Here is a 22,841-nt window from a genome sequence, read left to right on the forward strand (position 1 = left end):
GAGTTAACTTTTGCTCTACACTATTTCAAGTTTTGCATATAGGCTACATTTAAATCACAACAGCAAATTTGAACAGAGAACTTGGTTTTGCTATTGTTGCTTGTGACTGATTTTCCAGAATGGATGGAGGAACCCGATGAGTTGGACAACATAATGGTTCTTTATTCTTTTCACATGAACATTTTAGAGCTGATCTGCTGCTAATGCTGCTGCTTTCAACTCCAGTCCTGCTTCTACGGGATCCATGAGCCAGGTACTTGTGAAAACTCATTGGCAAGTGTAGTTGTCCAATCAGCGCAGCCTAGTTATAGCACTGGTTCGCGTCGCCCAAAAGTGAGTCTTTGGCGTTCCAGACGTTAAGGCACATTTCTACTCATATTCTCCGAACATGCACAGCTCGATGAATCAGACATCACCATACTGATTCAAGGTAAGCCAACTGCTTCCCTTTCAAAACAACGGTCTGGGACGCCTGTCCCTGGTCATTATGGCTTTTTGAGGGTAACCTTTCACCTGCACCAAGGAGGAACTAACGAGGTATTCTATTTTTGGTTTTTCTGGATTTGTACCATAAGAGTTTGAGGCAATGTTTTCGTCAGCGGGCAAACGCTGCTTCACGATAGAATCGTTAGTAGCCAAAGAAAACCCTTTAACGACGGAAGATCCCATCCGGCCAACGGCCCTAAGTTATTCCAACCCTACAGACGCCTTCATGAACGGTTATCAGGGGCCAACAGGCAGATCGTTGTACCAGAACCCAGACCTGGTGTTCCCTGAGACGGTAAACCACCCCACCTTGACCATGAACCACCACCAGTTAGGAGGGTCGCACCTACAGCATCCGCACTTCTTTGGGACACAACATCGAGACCCACTTAATTTTTACCCCTGGGTTCTACGGAATAGGTTCTTCGGACACAGATTTCAAGGTAACCGTGTGTGTGTGTGTGCGTGTGTGTGTGTGTGTGTGTGTGTGTGTGTGTGTGTGTGTGTGTGTGTGTGTGTTTGTGTTTGTGTGTGTGTGTATCTGCTGTGCAAGGTAACTGTGTTTGTGTGCGCGCGCGTGTGTGTGTGTGTGTGTGTGTGTGTGTGTGTGTGTGTGCGCGCGCGTGTGTGTGTGTGTGTGTGTGTGTGTGTGTGTGTGTGTGTGGATGGGAGTGTGTGTGTGTGCGTGTGTGTGTGTGTGTGTGTGTGTGTGTGTGTGTGGATGGGAGTGTGTGTGTGTGTGTGTGTGTGTGTGTGTGTGTGTGTGTGTGTGTGTGTGTGCGAGAGAGAAAAAAGAAAGATAATAAACAGAATGGAATCTAAATAGTCTAGGCTTAAATCTAATCATTAGGCTAATATTTATATTTTGCTCTTTGCACGCATACAATTCATTTGCCTCGGTATTACTAGACAATTTGTGTTATATTGAAGAGTTGCCAAACAGTAATAAGATTAATGATTGACAATATACTTAAAGACACCAATTGATTGTCATTAGCCTATTGTTAACAGGCTAACCAGGGCATTGGGATTCTTGCTTTTATTTGTGACCTTAATTTGGGCAATGTAAACAGAAACACGTTTTTCAACAGCCACAGGTGGCTAAGAGAACACAAATGTTTAGTATATGGAGCCTATAGGCCTACTTATCTAAAACATTTCTATTTTCCATTCACCCCCGAGGCTACACTTTGTAACGTGACAGCGGGAATCAGATAGAGCTGCAATGGTTTTGTTGCCAGAAAAATCCAATGCCTTAGGTCACGTCAACCCTTACTGTCGAATAAAGCAATCTCTGCTTAGCAACAAATACACTGTTAGAGAGAAAAAAATACATATTTGTTACTAGTTATGATACGGTTGAGTTGGATACAGTGCAGTCTATTGACGGCGGCCTAAGACTAATTCAACTGTCTATAGGTCTGCATTAAACCAAGTCACCTAACGTAAAGGTGAACATGTGGTTATGTTAGGTCATATTTATCGGCCTAATTTAAAAAAATTGCACTTTAAGTCATGATGCTTTTTGCACCTGACAGCATTGACGTGGGGGTTTGATATTTGGTAACTGACGCACGCACTTGTCATGCAACCAAACATCATCTGAATGAGACCTAGAATTATATATATATTTACTCCATTAAGAAGACGTATATTCCGAACAAAACAAAGAACATTAAATTATACTTGACCAAAAAACGTACAGTAGCTATACGCCAGTCGTATAATTCATAGTTATCAGTGCTTAATAAAGGCAAATGGCACATCAATATGTTCTTCAGCCTTTTAATGTTTATATCAATCAGTAAATGTGTTTATAGCTGACAAAACATGAGTGGATCTTTATAGTTTGATAGGCTCCTAATTAGCCTAACAGAGCGAAAACGAATTCTATTTTCCCACGGGTGGAATAAAAACGCACGGGCGGGTAATTTGTAAATAAATATGTTCTTACATGTTAGCTCCTTGTAGACAACCTAATTGAGTGTAAATACATTATCATAGCCTACGTTTTTGTTTTCATTACGAATTTTGTGGCGGAATATTAGGCTAGCCTACAGGTTTTATGAGCTTGGGGATAATGAAAAAGACACTCCTAAATGAAATATCATTTATCATTGCATAAATCGTTCATTTTAGTAAATCCATAGACTATTATATACATATTTGTTTTTTTTCAGATCAGATAAATCATTCTCCAATAAAGTCGGAATAATGTCGCTGAAAGGCGTTACAAATGCATAGTGTTTAAATAGCCTATAGGCCTATAGGTATAAGAGCCTTTTTGGCCCGTTGGGGCCAGAATAAAGATCTCATTACTTGAACATTTGTCCAATACACCAACAAGAGTTTCTAGTTGCCCTCTACTATATCGTCCGGGCAAATAATCCTTTGGGTTAATTTAAGACTCGCGCTGGGCTCTTTTCCACCCGACTGAACAACAAAGCGCGCCAGTTGTGAGCTAATTGCTGACTAAATCAGACTCCCTTTTGCCCTTAGGAAATGATATTTCCCAAGATAGTCTACTACTCCACGGCCCCTTCGCCAGGAAACCCAAACGCATCAGGACGGCCTTCTCCCCGTCCCAGCTGCTGCGCCTGGAGAGAGCTTTCGAAAAGAACCATTATGTCGTGGGGGCCGAGAGGAAACAATTGGCCAACAGTCTCAGTTTGTCCGAAACACAGGTAAGCAAAGTTAAGCAACGCCGTACACTGAATTGAATAGCTAGTCAAAAGCAAATCATATATGAACCATTTAATAACGTATATAGGCTAATCAGTGCGTCGTACGTTGTTATGAATTTCATTCGTGATATTTTATGTTGATCTTAGGCTATACACCGTCACATTGGTTCTAGGAAATATTTTATAGCCTACAACAAGCAATTAGTTTTATTTTCTGATCAGTTGACAATTTATTGCAATTGGAAAAACTTGGTACGGATCAGGGATATCAATCATAGTATAGCCCACATGCTTCAGATGTGTTAGTCTGACAAACTTGGAAATATGTTAGCCTTTTATATGCCGTTTATATTTGGCTGTTATATGACCCTAACCCGAAACCCTATACTATTATTATGAATATGGTTATGGTTATGCTTAAGGATATGGCAATTATTGGTCATTATTATTATTATTATTATTATTATTATTATTATTGTTATTATCTTACTATTACTCTTATTATTAGGATTTAATTGTGACGATTATGATAATGATTATTATTATATTTTAATAAATAATAAACGTCGTCCAATGAGCTTTGATTTGGCTAGTAGCCTATGCAGGTCGTCATTGTTTAGGCTATACTTTATATGTTCACATTTAACATTGATATTTGGTTATTTGGATAATATATTCACGGTGCATAGTTTATGCCATTATTAGGCTACATTTATCTAAGCCTACTTTGAAGTAAAAGGTCTTATGAATTGCTTATTCCGCAAGTCCATATTAATAGAAATAGAATGTCAAATGTAGGCTATTGCAGTAGTTGATTGTCACGGTTAAACTGAGAAGTTTAGGATTTAGCGCGTTGAAAAAAATCATGGAAATGAAAAAAACACATATAACCGCCAAGCTTGTGATTTTCGATGAGTTTGAGTTTAATACCCTGCAAAGATCAGACCTGCACAGTGCAATAACTGTAGACCAAATAGCGACTTATTTGCCTTGGGCGCAAAACATCACATGCCATCACTGCGCGAATCTCACGATAGTATTTGGCCATTTAATCAAGGAAGATAATTTACATAATAGAGGGACCTAACATGTAATGATTTACATGTACATCTCTGAAATATGGTTACTGAAATGGTTGTTGCCTATGGGGTATTGAAAAGCTATAATAACTGCAACCAAGACACATCATTATATAGTAATCTTATCATCAGCCAAGTCTTATTGATGTCAAGGTTAAATTAGTTCACACCAACACTATAGCGCATGGGTCAAAACAAAGGTCTACAACTTTTCATTCTTCAGCAACAGAGTCAACTGATACTTGTAATGATGACTACTACTTTGAAATCATGTAGTGTTACCAAATACACAACTGCCTTAGAGCATTAAGGAAATTATGCTTATTAGGATGTATTGCTGTCCAGTGTTTCATTGATAAACGGTTGGTGGTAAATGGTTTCATGGTTTCATGGTTTAGTGAGGAGTCCTGTCCAATAAAAAGTCTGTCTGCATCAGGTGAAAGTCTGGTTCCAGAACAGGCGGACAAAGTACAAGAGACAGAAGCTGGAAGAGGAGGGTCCCGACTGCCAGCAGAAGAAGAAGGGCAACCACCACATCAACAGATGGCGCCTGGCCACCAAGCAGGCCAGCTCGGAGGACATTGACGTCACGTCAGAGGACTAGTCGCTACCCGTGTGTGTCCCCTTCTGGAGCACAAGTGGACCAACGTCAACCCCTATTTATTATGTAATGTTATTATTAAGTATAATTACATAGACATGTTTAGAAGAAAAGAAAAAAACAAAAGGACTAAAGTATGTGATCATCCGTTTCTTCATTAACAACAGGGAGGTGCGTCTTGAGTCGATAATGCAGAAAAAAACAGACACATAACTTCACGGCACTTCTCTGCAAATCTCTGACCTCATCCTAAAGATCCTCCCGCTTTAAATGATCTTTGGCACTTGCAGCCAAAGCTGAGAAAGGTACCGATGCTTCAGAAAGCATCCACATTTTTTTTTTACATACTGTTGTATATAGCTCATTCACGCAAAAGGCTGATTTCGTGAATTTTGAAGATTACTAATCATATTAAATCTTAATATGTAAAATGCCATACAGACTTCCTGTCATTCTCAACTACATTAGTTGTTGTTTTGCATGCATCCAACTCGAGAGCTCTTCCCCCACTAGAACACACCATCTGTCCCAGGTGCATTTATTTCCTGTTAAATACTTAACAATCTGTATGTTCGTATGTATACGTATGTATGTACGTATCACATTTCCAATTCAACCAACCTCTCTAAAAATGTAAGTAGCTGGAAAACCATATATATATATATATATATATATATATATGTTACGGTACATGTGGGAAAACTAGGGTTAGGGTTAGGTGCTAGGGTGCTACGGTTAAGGTTAGGATTAGGGGTAGGGTTAGGGTTAGGGATAGGATTAGGGTTAGGGTTAGACATGCCAGCATGTACCAAGTCGACGTAGCACCTAACCCTAACCCTAGTTTTCCCACATGTACCGTAACATATATATATATATATAATTAACAAGTAAATTACTTCCCTAATCCTAATTCTGTCATTGTGACCATGAGACATTCACATCACGTCCTCCAGTTATTTGTGATTATGATACTCAGTCTAGGCTGCATTCATTCAGCCCTGCTCCATACCGGTATCGGCCATGTACAATTTTCTGGGACAAATGAAAGCATAATCTCAGAGAGCCCCCTGGTGTCCGGAGAAAGCTACTTTGTCATCCAATAGCTTGTGACGTTAGAATTATAAGGTTCAATCTCAATTTTTGTCAAAATTGAGTTTTTTACATAATCTGATCCATTAGGTGTTTATTAATGCCTGTGTGGTGTTATTTTTAAAATGTTGAAATTTTTGAGTTAGTAATTCCTAAAATACAAAGGTGCCATCTCACAAAACATAATGGAATGGAAAAACTTTCACGCTCAATATCTCTGAACTACCCTAAACGGAGATAGAACCTTATCATTCTAAGCTCACGAGCTGCGTCAGCCCGGCTTGAGCATAGCCTACGACAGGGGCAAAACATTGAGTTTTTCTTGTTAACGAAAACAATTTCATCAAACGTTTCATGTCTTTGGTAATCCGCTCATTATGCTATCTGAGGTATTCATAAGCTAGACAGGAAGAGGAGTGACTCACATCAGACCACACTGGGCTGGGGTCAATTCAGAACATGAATAAAAATGAGGTCTGATGGATGGATTCACTGTGGTGTCACATCCTCTCCATTTGCTGAATGTTTACCGACAGACATATTAACACCTGTTTAGTTTAAAAACATATTGAGCAACATCTGTAATAACAAAATAAAGGTGTTTTTAGAAAGAACAACATAGAAGTAATGAACCATTGTCTAATGAACAATCATTTCTGAGCTGTTTAGTGTGCTCATAACGTACTCTGTCATGCCCCTTGAGAAAGGTGCCATGCGGCACCCTGGGTTTGGACAGGTGTCAGGTGTGATACCTGGGAACAGCCTCCGTCTCCTCCAACAGAAGGGGAGGGCCATCCCCATCCTTAGAGCCGCCTGACCCTCTCAAAGAAACAGTAAAAGTAGTTCCTACTGTTTGCCATCCCCTTCCATACATCGCTCCAGTGATCACCTGTCAAAAGAAACGGAAGGAATCCGTGCTTAATGACCCTGCAGCGTCTCGGGGCTGACCTGATATTTGACCCTGAAGTCTTGTTTGGTAAGCTAAGAGGTGAAGGTAACACAGAGGACAGGAAAAGAGGACTGGGCACAATAGAGATCAGTATTATCATTCTGTTACAAGCTCAGGCGCACAATACAAGGAGCATCTGGACTTCTGAAGGCTGGTTGCTTTGTTTTGAGTTATCAGGACATCCTATACCCAGCGCAGGTGCAAATATGTGGCCAAAAAAAGGGTGACATTTTGTCATTTCCAATCAGTCAAATAAACTGTTATTTCTTCCTTAACACACAGGAAGAAATAGCCATTAAAAATATGTCCTAACTTAACTGGGGCTGGAGCTTACACTGACTTGACAGCACTGGAGGAACACATAGGAACAGTTGTGATTGGGTCACTACCCTCTCCCTGACAGGCAGGTGTGATTTAGTATACCAGCGCCCTTCCACTGGCAGGTAAGAGTTTGGCAGGATACCTAACGAGAGCCACACCTCTCCGAGCCTCTGTTAAAAAACAATTACCCACAATCACACTCATCTCCCTGCACGCTGTGTCCCCTGTCACCTGAGTCAGCAGCACAGAGGAGAGACCAGGGGAGGAAGGGAAAGGAGGACAGGTCCATCTATATTACACAACAAACAAATAAAGCCCCAGAGAGAGACGTGGCTGGATTGTGAATGGCAAAGGAGTGAGGACAGAGAACTAGGTGGGGGTGGGGGGACGCTTGAGGAAGTCACATTAAGAGTTTGGAACTGAAAAGATGGACAGAGTTGAGGGAAACCTGGGGGTGGAGGAGGCAGGCGGTAACTCAGAGAGTTATATTCACTGTCAGCAGAACAGATCAGACGCTGGGGGGGATGGAATCATTCGCACTCCAATAAATGGTAAATGGACTGCACTTATATAGCGCCTTTTTTGCTGCTCCAAAGCGCTTTGCAACAGCCTCTCATTCACCCATTCACACACCCATTCACACACCAATGGCGGCAAGCTGCCATGCAAGGCGCTAGCTGGCCCCGCTCACTGGGAGCAATTTTGGGGTTCAGTGTCTTGCCCAAGGACACTTCGACATGTGGGCCAGCCGGGGCTCGAACCGCCGATCTGCCAACCTTGTGATCATTAGACGGCGACTCTACCTCCTGCGCCACAGCCGCCACAGTCATAAGATGACTGATTGGTAAAGATTCTGGGGAGGGGTGGTCTGATTGGTCATCCAGACCCTAGGGGGGGTATCAAAGACAGGGGATTGTGAACGGAAGGCATTGCTTTACAAATAACATCTAGAAGGTTACATAAGGTTGATCATGGAATTCAACTGTTGATAAATTTCAATGCCTCGAAAATAAAGACACAAAGAACAACAGTCTCAAGACAGTTAATAAACCTCCAGATCCTGAAGTTCACACGGATCTGTAACGTGTGACAAGGTGGACCTACGCTTCATAAAAGGCCCTTGTTTTTATGTTCAACAACGGGGAAGTCGGTCGTTGAACACATTTAGTATTCTACTAATAATCCTGCATGTGGCGTCTTGTCATGTTTCCCTTCAAAACAGTCAACCAGGGCGTGTTCCCTTGACAACCAGGTAAAGAAACTAATCACACAGCTCATATCTAGAGATGATAACAAAGATAAGACTTCCAAGTGAAAAGTTTATGTGAATGAAAGGGCATTACAGCAAAGACAAAGGCAATACTACCCATAAAGCAAAGGTATTGTATAACATCAAATAAAAATAGGCATGCAAACATGTAAAAAAACATGTAAACATATGGTACAGCCGAGACAAGGTACAATACATGTTGCAGATGTCTTTCACATTTGGTCCACTGGTAAAAAAAATCATAAATTCAATACAGGAAAGGCACAGAGGAAGGTAGAACGGGAATTTTAAAAAGTATAAATAACCCGTCACGGATGTACAGTATACCTTAATGATGCATCCCTATTCATTCACAAGTGCTTTCTGTCACATCTATCATTTCTAAATCGTCTTCATTGGATAATTTAATCACATTGTCGAGGGGAAGACTTTGAGTACGCGTCATTAACTCGTGAGCTTAGAATGATAAGGTTCTATCTCCGTTTAGGGCAGTTCAGAGATATTGAGCGTCAACGTTTTTACATTCCATTATGTTTTGTGAGAGGGAACCTTTGTATTTTATGAATTACTAACTCAAAAATTTCAATATTTAAAAAATAACACCACACAGGCATTAATAAACACTTAATGGATCAGATTATGTAAAAAACTCAATTTTGACAAAAATTTAGATAGAACCTTATAATTCTAACGTCACAAACGTTACATGAAGTTACTTCATGTAGATCACTCAGAGGCCCTTATTGTAGGTCACAGTCTTACAACGTGTCGCCATGGCGATCTCTGGCTCGAGTTGACTTACGTCGATCTGTGGGAATCAAAGAAAAAGAAAAAAAGTCAATTGTGCAGACAACCATATCTGGCATGTAAAGGGTAATAATGATAATAATAATAATAACAATAATAATAATTTTTAAAAAAAAACTCTATTTGTATAGCACCTTTCATACATAAAATGCAGCTCAAAGTGCTTTACATCAAAGCATTAAAATAAGAACAAAAGAATATGGCAAGAACAAATAAATACAACAGCATAGATGAAAATAAATTAAAACACAGAGCCTGCCTGTTTGATATACATGGGCAGGGAATTCCACAGTTTTGGTGCATAATACATAAAAGCAGCTTCGTTTGTGGAGTACTTTGGGCATGATTAAAAGTCCAGCATTGGAGGATCTAAAGGTGGCCTTGTGGTTGATAGGATATTAAAAAGTCAGAGATGTATGAAGGTGCTATGCCATTAAGAGCTTTGTCGGAAATTAAAATGACTTTAAAATAAGTGCAGTTCAGCTAAAATAGGAGTGCTCTCAATGTCTAGGGACCAGTTTCTTTCTAGGATGTTTTGGGAGACCAGTAGAAGGTGCATTGTAGTTTAACCTACTAGTGATAAAGGCATGAATTAGTTTCTCAGCATCATGTTGTGTTAAAAAATGGCCGTACTTTGGCAACGTTTCTCAGGTGAAAGAAAGCTGTTTGGGTCACTTTACTAATATTAAAACTTAAATCTGAATCTAAAATGACACCTAGACTTTTAACTTGTGATTTGGTCTGGTGAGCCAGGCTCCCGAGTTTACTGAAAAGTGTGTGTCTCTTTGGTCAAAGTAAAAGCATCTCTGTTTTATCCTCATTCAGCTATTCAGCTTTAAAAAGTTGTCACTCTTCCACTGATATATGGACGCCGAACAGGCGGTCAGGGAGCAAAGGCTGTCTGGGTTTGTTGGCTCAACAGAGATGTATAGTTGGGTATCATCTGCGTAGCTGGGGAAATTAACATTATGTTGACTAATGATGTTACCTAATGGAAGCTTATACTTAAGCAATATCACACGAGAGAAAGTGCTGTTATACTGAATATCAGCACGGCTGTGATTGGGTCGTAGGTACGAGGCCGCAGGCCGAGTACCGAAGTATAACAGCACGACCTCAAGTGTGATATTGCTTTCATACAACAGTTCTACAGCGCAATTTATTAGTTAACAGTAATAAGTGACAACAGATTATGATTTGTTTGTTTATTTAATCATTTATTTTGGCTCCGTCAACCAAATTTTTTTTCGCAACTGGACTGTTGCCTAGTAACCTGAACACAAACATCTGCAGGCTAGCTACTTTGTATTAACGGTCATTTCGGAGTGATGCATATAGTTAAAAGTCCCAGTGCTGTTATATTGTATATCAGCACTCATGGAATGCCTCTTGTCCAATCAAATTACTTGGTCAGAACTAACTGTTGTATAAAGGGAAAATAGCACGGGACCAAGACAGCTCGCTTGGGATACACCGAAAGGTAACTCATGATTTACAGACACATGATCCCCTAGACCAGGGGTGCTCATTACGTCGATCGCGATCGACCGGTCGATCGCGAAGGTAGTGTGGGTAGATCACACGGCATTGAAAAAAAAAAAAAATTGGAAAAAAAAATTGGAAAAAAAAAAACATTTAAATATTTTTTTTAGAAAAGTAGCCGGGGACGCCTCCCGTCTGGACCACACAGGAGAGGGCATCACTCAGCCCCGCGCCGCCTCACAACACACACACACACACACACACACACACACACACAGACAAGCACGCACGCACACACACACACACACACACACACACACACACACACACACACACACACACACACAGACAGACAGACACAAGCACACACACATGCACACACAGACAGACAGACACACACGCACACACACACACACAGACAGACAGACAGACAGACAGACACACACACACACACACTCCGCCGCCCGGAGACGTCGATGGCACCTGGCTTGGCACTGGCCAGTCTGGTGTAAACCACTCAGAGCTCCTGAGTTAATGTTAATGTTAATGGACTACCAGTGTGAATATTTGTTATATAGTTTAATAAATCTCTTCTTTGATTTTGAAACAGTGTAGCGTGGCCTTAATTTGTTATTATTACAGTACATTTTTGTGTTCGCAGCAATGGCAATATGTTTTATTTGGTTGGTAGATCTTGTTGAGCTGGTAATTTGAAAAGTAGCTCACAAGCCTAAAAAGTGTGAGCACCCCTGCCCTAGACTAACATAAAATTCTCTCCCAGTAATGTAGGTTTGAAACCAGTTTAACCACTTCTCAAGGTGGTGAATTCAAATGTTATGATCAATGGTGTCAAATGCTGCTCTCAAATCTAAGAGAATAAGAGTTGACACTTGGTTTAAGTCAGTAGCAAGTCTAAGATCATTCAATACTTTGACTAAGGCTGTTTCTCTGCTGTGATTGGATCTAAAACCTGACTGGAGTTTCTCTAGGATATGGCCTGGTGTGGTCCAGCGGTCTAGCACTGTGGCCTTCAGTGCACGCATATACCCATGTTGGCATGGGTTCGAATCTGGCCCATGCCCTGCTGACATGCCCTCTCTCCCTTCTGCTCCTTATTCTTGTCTGTCTTCATTATTATCTGTCCAATAAAATGAAAGAAAAAAAACTTTAAAAAAAGAATTCTGTAGGATGCTGTTTTCATTGAGGAAGGTATTAAGCTGATTAAAAAAAGGCTTTTTCAAGCACTTTGTTCATGAAAGGTTGGTTAGAAATAGGCCTGTAATTACTAAGGATAGTGTTATCTAGATTTGACTTTTTAAGTAAGAGGTTTCACTACAGCAGTCTTAAAGGCAGTAGGAAATATACTTGCGTCACCAAACGTATTACCTGTATTAGCAATGCCCGACCTTATAGAGGTGACTTTGTCTTTAAAGAAGCTTGCAAATTCTTCACATTTCAAAGCACGCCTAACTGAGTGTATTGAAGGGGGTTGGATTTAGTAGTCTATCAAAGGTACAGAACAAAAGTGTTGTTTTCACTATTCTCTGTAATCCATTTAGAGAAGTGGATTACCCTTCTCTCACTTCTCTCACACGTCACGTGAGTGTGTTGTAATTTGTTACTTAAAGATCTATATCATTTCAGTTTGTAAATGTTTATTAAAGGCTTTAAGTATTTCGAACAGTTAACGATCACTTACACTTTCAAAATGTGCAAAAAGACCCAATTTGGCAGATAAAAGTAAAATTTTGAGCTACAACACCTAATATCTGAAGCAGAGACAGATGGCTGTGACTTTGAGGCAGAATTTTAATCAGACATCCTGGTAAGTGTGAAATAAGGGAGTGGGACAAATTGGCTAGGTGGGGATACAGGAGAGCGGGGGCCTCAATGTTGCTTTTTTTTTGTCTGGTACCCTTGTGAAAGTGCAAAAGAGACCAGAGAGGGAAAAAACCGAAACAGGCATACAACAGGAGGCTGCCTTTCACAGGACTGTTGATGGCACATATGTCTGAAGTTTTATACCATATGGCTGTCTGTGCTATTTACAGTGGTAATTAAATCCTAAAAGCCTATGTTGGTTGGCTCTGTTTAGTGAGTCAGTTGGCAGGGGAGAGACAAAGAGAGAGATGGAGAGAAAAGTGAAATCATGGCCATTTTACTATCTGGTAGACATTGACTAAAGAGAGTGAGGGGAGGGCATAGACTAAGTTAGATGCCAGCCAGCCAGCCAGCCAGGACTGCCTGACTGACTGACTGACTGACTGACTGACTGACTCACTGACTCACTGACTCACTAACTGACTGACTGATATAAACTGTTGAAATTCTCGGCAACTGTTACAAAAAAAAAGAAGAAACGTTTTAAGTCACAGACAGTGTTCATTACGAGAGAATCGTGGTATGGGGGTTGTGAGGCTTAAGCAATAGCTACTAGTCATTCAAAATGACCCAATGAGATCCACAGATAGATAGAGCACAGATAGATAGAGCTTAGAAAGAGCAGTGTCGGTTTGGCAGGTGGATTTGTGATGTCATGTACTTTCTCAAGGTGGAAAAGATGAGATACACATTGCAGGGATCAACTGGGAGGTTTAGTGCAGTGTGGCAGCCTTTCATTTCTTACGTGGAACGTCTAACAATGCCTCTTACTTCTTAAAAATGGCTTTGTATTATATATGAGAAGTACTCTGTGAACTGTTATTTATTATTATTTTTGTTTCTGTTTTTGTTTTGTTTTGTTGTTTTCACTGTTTTGTCTGTGCGTACTGTAATGTCTCTGAAAACTAAATAATTAGGGGGCGCTTAGGTGGCGTAGCGGGTTAAGCACTGACCACAAGCGCTGACCATGGAACCGCAGGTTTGATTCCGGCCGGGGACATATCCTGCATGTCATCCCTCCTCTCTCTCTCACCCATCCTTCCTGTCTAAATCTTCACTGTAACTGTCAATAAAAATGAAAAATATGAGTGGGACTGCCCCACTCAGAAAAATAAAATAAAAAACACATTGAGTTGGGCAGTACCTGGGACATCTGGGGGAAGAGGCTGATGGCCAGGGGCAGGGCCAGGCCGAAGGCCGCCAGACACACCAGACTGTGGACGGGCAGGACCAGCCTCCTGTGCCTGTGGAGGAGAGGGAGCCTGGCAGACACAGAGGAGAGGAGGAATTACCATAGATAATATGACGTGAAAAAAAGTTGAATGACAGGGTTCCTACAAGTTATGTCAAATTTAAGACCTTTTTAGACCTTTTTTAGACGTCTTTGGATAGAATTTTAGACCTATTCGCGACACCATGTGATAGCTTTTTGTCATCCTCGAGCTGATGAAATTAGGGATTTCGCTGCCATACAGACAAAAAAGGAAGCGAATTGGCATTTTTTTGGTTCCAGCTTGATTAATTTCCGCATAAATAGATGTGGTCGGACTGATTTCCTTGCAGGATCTCATTTTTAAGACCTAGCACCTAGTTTTTAGCCTGAATAACTGAATTTCTAGACCTTTTTAGGCCTTAAAATTCGATCTGCTGGATTTTAGACTTTAAGGCTTTTTAAGACCAGCGCGGGAACCCTGGAATAATGTCTAACTAATCACATAAAAACTTAAAATCACCAATAACAGCATACACACAAATAAGTGCCAGGAGAAAACAGAGTGGACCCTCACAGAGATTTTGGGGGAAAAAGTGTTAATTAGAAACATATTTAAACATTTTAAATAGACATTTAACTAAATATATGTGCCCCCTAGACACATACACTGTCGGCCAGTCTCTTCTTCTCTGGGTATTTAATGGCAGTTCTGTTCTTCTGCAGCCCTCTCCATCCATCCTCCATCCTCCCGCCTCTCTGACCTTCGTACTCTAATCCCCTCTCTCCGATGTGTGGGACAGCGCACTCAGCAGGAGATAGGCCCGCTCTGTCTCTCCTCCTCTGGCGACGCCTCTCCCTAACGAGGAGTGCTGCTGCTTAATGAGCGAGCTCATTAACACATACGACTAGCATGCTTTAATTAGGCTACACATATTTAAGAGGGAATCGAAATAAGAAAAGATGGAGAAAAAAAAAGTGGAGGGAGGCTGTGGTGCGCAGGAGGTAGAGCCGGCGTCTAATGATCGCAAGGTCGGCAGATCGGCGCTTCGAGCCCCCGGCTAGCCACATGTCGAGGTGTCCTTGGGCAAGACACTGAACCCCAAATCGCTCCCAAATCGGCTTGCAATTTAGTTTGTCCGCCGCTGGTGGAATGGGTGAATGAGAGGCCGTTGTAAAGCGCTTTGGAATAAGGCGCTATATAAGTCAGTCCATTTACCGTTTACAGAGAGAGAGAGAGAGAAAAGAACAAGGTGTGTGTGTGTGTGTGTGTGTGTGTGTGTGTGTGTGTGTGTGTGACAACCTCAAGAAAAACAAGCCAGTCTCGATTATTTCCAACTTGGTTGGTAATGAATGTATGTCTGATTATTATCTGTGATTAGTTTTAATGTGTAGCACCCACCGGCAGTCCCTTGATGCATTGGCAGTATTTAAATTAAACGATCTAATAAATGCATTTTCATTCTCACTTCCCTTTAACTTTACAACAGTTTCCTATGCAAGCGTTGGAGAAAGAGACAATGACCTGGTTGATTCTAACATTCTAACATTCTAACATTCTAAGATTCAAGAGTCCTCTCTATCTAACCCCGCCCTCTCCTGAGATGGCAGCACAAGGGACAGTAGCTGCTGCAGTGGTGTAGTCTACGTGATACGCAGGACTACGCTGTATACCCACTAGGAAAGGCCAAGGATTTCCATATACCCACTTAAAAATGTGTGAGGATACGTAACAGCGTTTTGTGACAGAACTGTGTTACGAAGCACTTGAATTTTGGACCATTGGGACTGACTATAGCGTCATATACCATCAACGGGGGGGAGATGCGACATGAAATATGTCAAAATGCAGCACTATCATGCACAGATCAGCCTTATAACATGTAATGTTAGATATATATATAACGTTAAACAGGGAGCGCAGATTTATTTTTATGGCGTTCCGAAATGAACGATATGAGGCTGGGAGGGAAAAATCACAGTATACCCACTAGAGAAAACTAGACTACACCACTGTGTTGCTGTCATTACCGCCGCTCTGCTCTCAGCACCTTAATCCATCACTTGGGGGGCCCTCCCTGAACCCCCCCTCAACCCCCTTCTTCTCGCTCCATTGAGAGCCACTGAAGGCGAGATGACACGGAGGATAGCTGAGCACTAGTCACCTGCAACCGCAGTCACCCCCGTCAACCCCCTACACCCATCTCCCCCGCTCTCCCTTTTCACTCTCTCTCTCTCTCGTTCCTCTCGCTCACTCATTCACTCCCAGGAATCCCAAACACACCTGGAGAAAGACGGCCCTGCTGTTCTAAGCGCCTTCGCTGAGGGAGGTTGGGAGAGAGAGAGAGAGAGAGAGAGAGAAAAGCGCTTTGGAATAAGGCGCTATATAAGTCAGTCCATTTACCATTGAGAGAGAGAGAGAGAGAGAGAGAGAGAGAGAGAGAGAGAGAGAGAGAGAGAGAGAGAGAGAGAGAGAGTCATTCAGGAGTCCCAGGAATCTCCAAACACACCTGGGCTGGACGGCCCTGCTGTTCTAAGGTGCGTTCGTTGAGGGAGGTTGGGACAGGCGCTGTCAGGACACACAAAGAGGAGTGCATTCCTCTGGACCGTGCCGCTACTGTCTGTCCGTCTGTCACGGGACGTCCCTATAAACACCTCACAACCTACTGTCTGTCCGTCTGTCACGGGACGTCCCTATAAACACCTCACATCATTAAGCGGTCATTACAGTCATATCAAACTGAGGAGAACCTCGGCAGTGAAAACGGTTCAGTTATGGTCTTATCAAACAAGGAGACAGTGAGGGGCAGGGGAATCTCTCTCAGCGATACAAACAGCTCAGTCCGATCCTATAATAATAATAATAATAATAATAACTTTTTATTTGTATAGCGCTTTTCCTGCAAACGTTGCAGCTCAAAGTGCTCCAATCATTATATAATCATAATTTCATTATTTAGTAATTTAAAGGCAATATTAAAAAGATGGGTTTTTAGTCTTGACTTGAACATATGTGCTGAGGTTGCATCCCTAATGTAAACTGGCAGTGCATTCCACAATCTGGGTGCATAAAATGAGAATGCAGCCTCACCAAATCTCTTCTTTTGTACATGTGGTACACAGAGAAAACCAGCGTCAGAAGACCTGAGAGCTCTATTGGGCTGATATGCTAGCAAAATGTCTTTCAGATATTCTGGTGCTGTGCCAGTGAGAGCTTTATAAACAAGCAGAAGGATCTTGAAATCTATTCTGAACTTAACAGGAATAAAGAGATATAAATGGAGACTGTTCAAACAGAGACTAAGCTGTGTGAGAGTACGATGAACCATCTGGTGACTTCACCATTGGTTTGTTTCTCTTTCTCTTTGCCAAAATACCAGGCGAAGAAAGCTTTGGTGAAGGATACAAGTATGTACATGTCATAGAATCAGATAACACAAAAAGCCTGATTTATGTGATTTTGGTGATTTTAATTTATTTTAATTAAAGTGATTTTAATTTATTTATTTCTCTTGTTGTATTTTGTTGTATTATAATGTATTAGAATTGTATTGTATTGTATTGTATTGTATTATACTGTAATGTATTGATTGTGTGTGGACCCCACTAATAGTAGCCATTGGTTAATGGCTAATGGGGATCCAAATAAACAAACTAACTAACAGGAAGGACAGTGAAGGAGGGTGACAGTGAAGGAGGGTGACAGTGAAGGAGGGTGACAGTGAAGGAGGGTGACAGTGAAGGAGGTGGACAGTAGAGGAGGTGGACAGTGAAGGAGGGTGACAGTGAAGGATGTTGACAGTGAAGGAGGGTGACAGGGTGAAGGAGGGTGACAGTGAAGGATATTGACAGTGAAGGAGGGTGACAGTGAAGGAAATGGACAGTGAAGGAGGTGGACAGTGAAGGAGGTGGACAGTGAAGGAGGTGGACAGTGAAGGAGGTGGACAGTGAAGGAGGTTGACAGTGAAGGAGGTTGACAGTGAAGGAGGTGGACAGTGAAGGAGGTTGACAGTGAAGGAGGGTGACAGTGAACGACGTAGACAGTGAAGGAGGAGGACAGTGAAGGAGGTGGACAGTGAAGGAGGTTGACAGTGAAGGAGGGTGACAGTGAACGACGTAGACAGTGAAGGAGGAGGACAGTGAAGGAGGGTGACAGTGCAGGAGGTTTACAGTGCAGTGGCTTACTTACCTCTCCAGCATCGCCATTATCATAGGAGGAAAGACAAGTATGGGCATGGGGAGGACCACCCTGGTCAGGGCTGTCTCTAACAGGGCCTGTGGTAAACAACAGACAACAGTCAGACGTCATGTACAAACCTCTTTATAACCAAACATGATTTCATACAACATTGTTGGCTTTAGTAATCAAACACTTTATGTCACTGCATTCAAAATGTAACATTTGTGACAGAAGAAAAAACGTGTCAAGGCATTGCATCAGGTAATAAATAGTCTGAGCCTTTACCCACTGTTGTGGATTTATTTGATTCTTAATAGATTTTGTAAAATGTATAAAGCTTATTTATAAAACAATTATAGAGCTTAGATCAATTGTCTCCAAAGAGGCCTTTTATTAAGCAAAGTTACGTGAGCGCAGAGAGAAACGAGCAGACCAATAAGCAAGAAGCAAAAGCCAAAAGCCCCCATCGATGGGCGGGACTCATACTTATAGAACTGTCCTTGGTCATGAGGTCACTATTCTTGGGGACCAATCATATTTATACAAATCTGTGATTACACAAGTTATGGGCCCTGTCCATAGTCAGAATTATTCACTGCGCCACAGATCTTGGCCCATCCCTTACAGGAAGGAAATGGGCCTTCCTTGAGTGCTGCTAGATTCGCCAAACTGTAGAGAGACTTACATTTCTCAGTATAAAATGATATAAAACGACAACACCACTTACATGCCTGGCAGCTACTTTAGACATGCCCACCACGTTGCCGTTGTCGTCCAGCACGTTGATGCCCTCTGCCAACTCTGTGTGCCTCATGAGGACTACATTACATACGTTGGCACTGGCTGTGGAGGAGAGAGAGAGAGGGGATGAGCAGGAGAAGAGGGAACCACTCTTCTAATGATCACAAGGTTGGCAGATCGGCGGTTCGACCCCCGGCTGGCCACATGTCGAAGTGTCCTTGGGCAAGACACTGAACCCCAAAATTGCTCTCAGTGAGCGGGTCGGCGCCTTGCATGGCAGCTTGCCGCCATTGGTGTGTGAATGTGTGTGTGGGTGAATGAGAGGCCGTTGTAAAGCGCTTTGGATAAAGGCGCTATATAAGTGCAGTCCATCCATTTATGAATAGGACTATGCCAATGACACGAACGAATGCAAAAGACAAATCAACTGTCACAGGCAAACTATATCTATAGAGATGAATAAAAAGAGCTGTGGCACCGAGGGAAACATCAGCAGTGTTGTTGTCGCCATGTGTAGTCATAGTCACGGGGGTTAGCATGAACACAAATGTTAATATAGATGGACCTGTCTCCTTGACTCTAATAAAAAATAAGGAAAACTCATTTTAGAGAGTTTAGTATTCCTGCCCGAAGCCTTTTCAATTTAAGACAACAGCATTGTGAGTTATCTTTACTTAGGGCTGGAGGGCTGAGGGGGTCGGAGTGGGAGTAGAATTAAATTGACTGAGTAAATAGCTATTTTACCTACAAGGGATTTTTTTTTATACAGACCAATTAATAGTAGGTGAGATAGGGGGGTTGGTATGGTACGGCATAAAACACAGCTAATGCCGTAAAGGACGACCTTGAAGGATTCCAATCGAACCTAAAGAACGCCTCTATGGGACAGCGATAGCAGGATTGATTTTTTTTTGTTATGTTTTATAGTACTTGGATATAAAGCTAAATATCCTCCACATTGAGCTAAACATTGCAACATGTTAATATAATTGCATTCATCTATATTATGAATAAGGTATATAATCTTTTCCTCATAATTACTCGGAAATAATCAAATCGAATGAGACATATTTCAGAAGACAAAGACCAAATCATCCCTTCATAATTCTGGAGGTGTGAATCTCTGCCCCCAAGAAGCCCTTAACCATCTAATTAAATGACAGTCTGGTGCTTGATTAGGTTATTACAATTAAATCTACCCCTTAAGTAACCAGTCAAACAAAATCAGGGCCAAATTTCAAACGCCACCTTCGGTTCTGGTTGGTTCAATTAACCGTTTTAATTACCTTTTATATGAGGAATAGTGAAAACAACAACAACAACAACAACAACAACGACGAACAAACAGAAATCAGGTAAATGGAGCCTTGACATAGAGACCACTTTAGGGGTAATTATCCAATTTGTTTGCGGCAGCAGAGTTCTAACGAGGAGCCAATTACCAGGCGAAGGCAGGGCTGCAGGAACCTGTTGATTTAATTAGAGGGGCCGCCGGGGCCAGGGAGGGGGCAGGGAAACAATTTAATTACAACCAAGCAGCCTTGGGCATCGTGGGAGAGACTATTCTCCTGGGTGAGGGTGTGTGTGTTTTTTTGGGGGGGGGGTGAGGGGGTGGGGGGTGGCATGAAAGGGGCTTTGTGGATACACAACAGTGTGATGTAAAAAAGCTCCTAACACGTCGTTTCCCCCTTAGAGAGCAAAAACGAAGAAGAAGAAAATTTGACAGATAGCCAATGTAAGTAAACACCTTGCTGAACACACAGTGAACTGTGTTCCGTTTTTCATACGTTATGTTATACTAATCATCTTCATATACCTCTGTTGATATTTTTCAATGGCGTCACATAGTCTTGGACAGAACCTCTGACCTCTGAACTCCTACGGTACATAGTACATACCGACGGCAGGGAAGGGGATGAACCTCTGTACCAGGAGACGGGTGGCGGGGCTGAACCTGTTGGCTCTCTTGCATAGTAAGTTCAGTCCTACCTGCAAAACAACAACAAACCCCCGATGAATGCTAACAATAATGAGACGGTTTAAGAACAAACATCTTGATTTAAAAACAAGGTTACACTATTATATGTCAAGCTGTTTAACACTATGCAAACTGTTAACAATAGCAAAACGCAAAACACATAACAACGGATTAAATTGCTTCAAGAACTCAGAAACAGCCTGGTTTGTTGTTATGACAACCAAAGTTGTAGGTGCCGCCTCCCCCTAATTCACAACAGCAGATATCTCATCCGTGATTACAAATTCACAATGAAAACATGCCGATTCACACAACACAATTATGTATGATACTGTAATGGAGATTATTTTATTTGTGAGAATTGGCAGATTTTTTTTGTATTTTGTTTCTTTGGGAGAAAAAACAGTGGCTCCATTAATCTATTATCAGCTGGACTATCGTGAACTTAGTAGTGTACTTCTTCATCATGTCTTTTAACCCAACTTTAACTTATAATATTGAGTGTGTGGATGCTCTAGACCTGCGGTAGTAAGTAACCCTCTGGTAAAACCAACTGCCGCACACAGATGCACACCACACCACACCACACCACACCACACCACACCACCACACCCTTCCTGTCGTTACCTCTCCCCAGGCAGGGGGTAGTCAGAGAGGCTGTGGTTTAATTGGTGAGGTCCCCCCCTCCCCCCTTCCCCCTCCCCCCGCCTGCCCTGTCGTTCCTCCCCTTAGACACGGTGTGATCTGCCCTGGCGGTTGCCGTTGTCATGGCTCGGGGGCCTCAGCCGGAAGCCCAGCGGGACGGCTAATTGGCTGGTTTAAACCCTCTGTCCACATGAGGGGTAGAGGCAGGCAGGCAGGACGACTCTTCTTGCCTTTGACATCAGCATGTCGTGAGCTTAGAATCATAAGGTTCTATCTCCGTTTAGAAGGTTCTATCTCCGTTTAGGGCAGTTCAGAGATATTGAGCGTCAAAGTTTTTACATTCCATTATGTTTTGTGAGATGGAACCTTTGTATTTGATTAATTACTAACTCAAAAAATGTCAACATTTTAAAATAAACACCACACAGGCGTTAATAAACACCTAATGGATCAGATTATGTAAAAAACTCAATTTTGACAAATTATAATTCTAACGTCACAATGTATGTTTGCCACTACAACCAAAAAGGCTTTGAGAGGCTATTTTCATTTTTGGATTGTCAATAACTGAGCATTAAATTCAACCAAACAATGTCCTTGTTCCTATCTATCGAAACGAAAATCTATCTATCGATCTATTTGCTCATTCAAAAAGGTTCGATCGTTCAATAACAGTTAAGGCTTTATGAGTATGAACGCTTACTGCAATGGAGACTGCGCTGGTCACTGCTCCTAGGTATCCTTGGAAGAATGTGGAAGTAGGAGTGGGCTAAAATGACAACACACAATGTTATGATTACAATATGAAACACAATAACTTTTCGTGAGCTTAGAATTATAAGGTTCTATCTCTGCTTAAGGTAGTTCAGAGATATTGAGCGTCAAAGTATTATGTTTTGTTAGATGGAACCTTTGTATTTCATTAATTACTAACTAAAAAATGTAAACATTTTAAAAATAACACCACACAGGCATTAATAAACACCTAATGGATCAGATTATGTAAAAGAAAATCAATTTTGACAAAAATGGAGATAGAACCTTATTAATTCTAACGTCACGTTTTGGCAAAAATGAAGATATTTACCAAACTACATTGACTTGATCTGACCCGTTGGAGAACTGATTAAACTGTACCTTGCTAGCGTTGCGGTTGCAGTAATTGACACAGGCGTTATGACTCTGGTTTAGCCACTGAAAAGAGTAGAGGGGGAGAGGAGAGCAGGCAGAGAGAGGTAAGAGTAACAAAGGGTTGTTAATAAATGCTTAATACATATTACACTTTGCACATACCCATCACAACAGTACAGTACTAGGAGTGAACGGTGAAAAGACTTGACACCAAGCTTCACAAACACCAAGAGTAGTACAGAAACATATCACTACTACAGGTGGAGACTACAGTAGTTAAAATGACCTTTCAGTGCACACACACACA

General features: G+C 41.7%; 2 protein-coding genes across 4 annotated transcripts in view; one reads left to right on the forward strand and one right to left on the reverse strand.

The window, feature by feature from the left end:
* Nucleotides 1–586: 586 nt before the first annotated feature.
* emx1 (empty spiracles homeobox 1) lies at nt 587–4,853 on the forward strand (the record flags this gene model as incomplete). Its single annotated transcript, XM_080538185.1, has 3 exons — nt 587–929; nt 2,986–3,170; nt 4,686–4,853. 3 exons carry the CDS (start codon nt 587–589, stop codon nt 4,851–4,853), a joined length of 696 nt encoding a protein of 231 aa, XP_080394311.1.
* Nucleotides 4,854–8,544: 3,691 nt separating this feature from the next.
* The window catches only part of sfxn5a (sideroflexin 5a), a 20,370-nt gene continuing 6,073 nt past the window's right edge, over nt 8,545–22,841 (reverse strand). For all 3 annotated transcript variants that reach the window (XM_080550431.1, XM_080550432.1, XM_080550430.1), the window contains 7 exons: nt 22,541–22,597; nt 22,107–22,172; nt 20,679–20,769; nt 18,767–18,882; nt 18,049–18,134; nt 13,794–13,911; nt 8,545–9,287 (listed from right to left, as the gene is read on the reverse strand). In XM_080550431.1, coding sequence (XP_080406557.1) covers nt 9,210–9,287; nt 13,794–13,911; nt 18,049–18,134; nt 18,767–18,882; nt 20,679–20,769; nt 22,107–22,172; nt 22,541–22,597 — 612 coding nt within the window. In that variant the 3' untranslated portion in view covers nt 8,545–9,209. The remainder of the gene's footprint in view (nt 9,288–13,793; nt 13,912–18,048; nt 18,135–18,766; nt 18,883–20,678; nt 20,770–22,106; nt 22,173–22,540; nt 22,598–22,841) is intronic.

Source organism: Nansenia antarctica (assembly GCF_963989245.1).
Source record: "Nansenia antarctica genome assembly, chromosome: 1".
NCBI classification, from domain to species: Eukaryota; Metazoa; Chordata; class Actinopteri; order Argentiniformes; family Microstomatidae; genus Nansenia; species Nansenia antarctica.